Genomic DNA, 4,258 nt, shown 5'->3' with positions numbered 1-4,258 from the left:
TCAGCCCCCCGCCTGCCTGAGCCGCCCCGCTCTCCCGCCCCCGAGGGCCACGGCCCTGCCGAGCCGGGGGAGGCCTCTCCGGAGGGCGACCGACGGCCCCTCTCCCAGCAGTCTGTGATCTGTCTGGACGATCCCGCGCCCTGCAGCAGCAACAAGGCTGATGCTGAGAGCCCTTGGGAGAATTTATCCGCTGGCGTGATTTTGGATGATGGCGGGGAAGAGGCTCCCCTCGCCCAGGTAACAGCTTGTTTGAAAGTACCAGTGAGCTGGAAGGAAATCCCTTCGTGTTGGCTTTGATTTTTTTTTTAGGCTGCGCAGCCGAACGAGCTCGAACAGCGTGCTGTGACGCTGCCGTCACGGCAAAGGGATTTGGGAGCTGTGGTTTTCTTCTTAACATGTCATTCCTTTTCCCTCTCTTTCTGTGAAGGGGCTTTCAGCAGGTGAATGACACTGCCCTGTCTCAGCATGAGGCACTACACATGGAGTTACTTTCCTGTGCTGGTGCAGGGCCCTTGCTGCTCCATGACTCCACCCTCTCGTTAAGCTGCTCTTTACCATGACAGGAGTTGTCTGTGAAATCTCCCCTAGGAAAATAAACCCCTGAAGTTGGACAAAACTGGTTTTTCTCTTCTGAGAGGGGAAAGTAGCTATAGGCAAGCGATGGAGGATTTCTGCCTAAAAGAGGGTTTGGGGGGGTTTTGTTTTCAATGCGGGAGCAAAAGGGAGCAATAATGGTTTTTTTGTCCTTTAAAAGTCAGAAACTGTATTAAACAGGGGCTTCGAAACCGGGCTATTAATGTTTCCCCATGTATTTCATTGATACCTGGATGAGCTTACAGGGTTACCCAGGGTGTTACTACGCTTCTCTTTCAGCTGCCGCCGCTAATTGCCACGAGACCCAGAAGCCAAACAGCAACGAGAAAAACAGCCCCCCGGAACCGGACGGGGCCGACGCTGAGCCGTTCGCAGGCCCCGAGCTTGACGAGGATGACTACTTGGATGTCGTCCCGCCCTCCCCGGAGGAGCTGGCTTCCTTCTCGCCGTCTGTAAAAGGCATTAGGTAAGATGAGGTCAGCTGATGAAGCTGCCTTTGGGGTGACTTTCCAAGCACCAAGCGGGCGGTGAAACCGGTGCCTCTGCAGTTGGGGTTGCACTGATTGGGTCTGGCGCCGGGCCGTCGGTTGTTGACAGCTGCTGGCGGGGTGTGGGGAAACTACGGGTCGGTTTTTGGTGTATGGCGTTTGCTTCAGCAGAGTTATTTTCCTGTCTGCGGTGGGAGGGAAAAAGGGTCGAAACAGGTCCCTGCGTGTCGGCGCGTAGGCTGAGCGGAACCGCTCGGCCGCCTGGACTGTAACTGTGCGTTCGGGAGTTCGTTTCACTCTTACACACCTCTTAAATGTCATTGTTCTGAAAGGGGAACTTCTCTGAGGGAAATGCCTTAACTTAGAGGTACCTGCGTTTTAATGGCTTTTTATTTTAATATCAGTAATCTTTTCAAAGAACCTCCTGCTGGTGGCAGACCCTCAGCTAGCAGCACCGAGTCCGCACCGGGGAAGGTGGCCGCGGCGCAGCCCCTCGCTGACGGCACAGAGGATGCAGGTACGCGAGGCGCTGGGAATTCTGCGCCGTAGGTTTTGGGGGTGGTTTGCAAGTTGTTCTCCCGTGTATCCCCTGCCTTCTGGGAGCAGGAGCTACCAGCGACCCATGGGGACAGGGCAGCAGGGGCGGGGATGTTGTGTGGGTCTGTCAGGACCAGTCTGGGGTGCCGCACTCACCTGCTTTCCACCACTTGAACGCACGGATCGACCACATGAAACCCCAAGTCAGCTCCAGCACAAAGCCACGTCCCTGTGAGCGGGAGCTGTGTCCGTGCTTCCCTTGGATCCCCACAGATGCCGGCTTTGGGAACTGCTGAGCTGAAATGTCCCTGAGCTTCCCTTGGGGAGCGAAGTGTTACTGGGCGCAGGCGTGGCACAGCCTGGGCTTAAGGCTGCAGGTCTTTACCCTCCGGACGCAGCTGCAGCTCGCGGTCCTGTTCGACGGTGCCGTTTAGAGCGGCGTGGTTCCGAGCGCCTCGCGCAGCGTGGGTACGTTGGAACGATGCTGTTCTGGCAGGCCCTTTAGTCGAGCTCCGTCCTGGGCCTAAAGCAAGCCTGTGGCCACGTGGGCCCGTTGGCTCGTCGCAAGAGGTGCCCTCCTCACCACGGGGGAACTCGGAGCTAGGCGGGTGCAGCACAGGCCAGGATTTAGTCTGAGGGATCGCTCTCCAGCAGCGGTTCGCGGGCCAAATCCGGGTGATTTTGCAGTGGAACTCAACGCGGAGCGGAAGGTCACGCGGTGGCAAACGCTGACGTGCGGGACTTCTCCCACGCTGCTTTCCAGACTGGAATGGTCCTGGGTACACATAGATAAAATGTGTTCTGCTGTTTTTGGGGGGGTGACTTGAGCCAAGCGAAGCTTGTCAGCTCGAGGGCTCTTGAAAGAGCTGTGAGGAGGTTTGGAAAAGAGAGAGAGGTGGGTAATTAAACAGCGGGGGGGAAAATACAGAGACTCCTGAGTCAGAGGAGGCAGAACCAGATGCTTTGTGCGAATGGGCTTTTGAAAAATGCATTAAAGACAAATAATTCAGGCTCATTTATTGCAATTCGCTGTCTCTGGGGCGTGTGACACCACCTTGTCGTGTTCTAATAGAAATCGCTCTTGCTGTCTGCTAAAGCACGCTCCGTCTGGCAGGTGGGGGCCGGCGCCTGGAGGAGCAGCTCTGCGGCGTCACGGAGGGGATCTGCGAGCTGGTGGATGCCATTCCGCTCCGTGAGCTTTCGGCTCTGTCCTGCGCGGAAGAACTGCTCCAGCTGCGAGAGCTCAGGTATCTGCTGCTGCCGCGCTGCGGGGGGAGCGGTGCCCTCCTGCGGGTGTCCCCGTGGCACTGAACGGCGGATTCTGAAGGGTTTTCTAAAAGCTTAAAATTACTGACTGGCGAAGTTAAAAACCCCATGAAAGTGCTGGAAATGCGGACAGTCCCAGTGTTCTGCCGGCATAAGGGGCCCAGTTCCCCGTTCCGCGTGAGGCAGAGGCGGTCCTTACCTTGTCTCTGGGAGGTGACTGGCACTGGATGCTTCCAGAGCCACAGGGAGATGGGATGTAACCCCCTCGGGATCGCTTGGATTTCCTGTGAGCGGAGGCTTTCGTTTGGCATCCCCCCACCGAGACTTGCTGTCCCGAACCGCAGCGATTTGCTCGTGTCCACGGCCTTGTCCCCTTTCCGGGGGGTGGTGGCCGCTTCCAGCTGCTGCGTTGGCTGCGGCGCAGCCTGACGGCACAAGACGTAGGAAAAGGCTCGAGACTGGGGAGTCTGGTTTGGATTTTACTGTGCTGGGATTGAGCTTTTTCTGACCAGTCCAGGTAAACCCAAGCTATTCTCTTGCCTCTCGACACTGCAGTCGCAGTCCAAAGACGTAATTTGGTTCAAGTATGCTTTTACTTTCTTTAACTTTGTGCCTGTACGGATGTGTCTTTTGCTCCACCTTGCCTGGGTCAGTTCCTTGCTCTAGAAATTCTTTTGTTTTTCCTCTGCGGAGAAGGTGTAGCTGTTTTCTAATTCCTTGGTTCAGCTGAGTTCCGCTATTACTCTCCTCCCTGGATTTGTTTGAGGTGTTTTCAAGGCACAGTGACAACGAGCACGAGGGAACCACCGAACGCTCATGTCTTTGACAGGAGAGAGACAAAGCTGGTTGATGTATGTTGTGAAACTTGAGAAATCACTGCTTGTGACTCAGTACTTTTTTCCTTCTTCCTTCCCTTGCCGTCCCTCCCAGGAGAAAACTGCTGGCTGACACGGCCCCCCTGAACAGAAATGGCACGAGCAGCACCCTTCCCAGAAACTGGACGGCCTGTGTGGAACGGGGCCCTCATCCACATTCCAGCCCCAGCTGGGGCTTCAGCTCTGACAGAAACTCGCCCAGACCCTCGAACCTCCTGTCTCTGCCTCCTGGGACCCTCAGCACAGGCGGTTTTTCTACCCCAGACCACCCAGCCACGGACCCCTCTTGTGCCTCGCAGCAGCGCGTGGCGGAGATGGCCTGCACGGAGGTGGCAGCGCTGGCTTCCTCCAAGGTGAATGGCAGAGCTGGAGCTTCCCTCCGCTCCGAGACGTCCTTCGAGAAGGGCTGGAGTGAAAACCCCGGGTTGAGAGGGGGTGGAATCCAGCACGTGCCGGGGAGGCCCCTTGCGAGCACCACCCCGGCCGGGCAGAGCAAGG

At 56.9% G+C, this 4,258-nt stretch overlaps 1 protein-coding gene across 1 annotated transcript in view; it reads left to right on the top strand.

Moving 5' to 3' along the window:
* Window positions 1–873: 873 nt before the first annotated feature.
* LOC104514525 (Bloom syndrome protein homolog) overlaps window positions 874–4,258 on the top strand; it is a gene marked incomplete at its 5' end in the record, with an annotated part of 7,203 nt that continues 3,818 nt past the window's right edge. Inside the window, 4 exons of the mRNA XM_010158247.1 lie at window positions 874–1,060; window positions 1,487–1,599; window positions 2,734–2,912; window positions 4,060–4,171. Coding sequence (XP_010156549.1) covers window positions 874–1,060; window positions 1,487–1,599; window positions 2,734–2,912; window positions 4,060–4,171 — 591 coding nt within the window. The remainder of the gene's footprint in view (window positions 1,061–1,486; window positions 1,600–2,733; window positions 2,913–4,059; window positions 4,172–4,258) is intronic.

The sequence above is a fragment of the Eurypyga helias genome, unplaced genomic scaffold (genome assembly GCF_000690775.1).
Source record: "Eurypyga helias isolate BGI_N326 unplaced genomic scaffold, ASM69077v1 scaffold27990, whole genome shotgun sequence".
Lineage (NCBI taxonomy): Eukaryota > Metazoa > Chordata > Aves > Eurypygiformes > Eurypygidae > Eurypyga > Eurypyga helias.
This window is presented reverse-complemented; position numbering and strand designations above follow the sequence as displayed.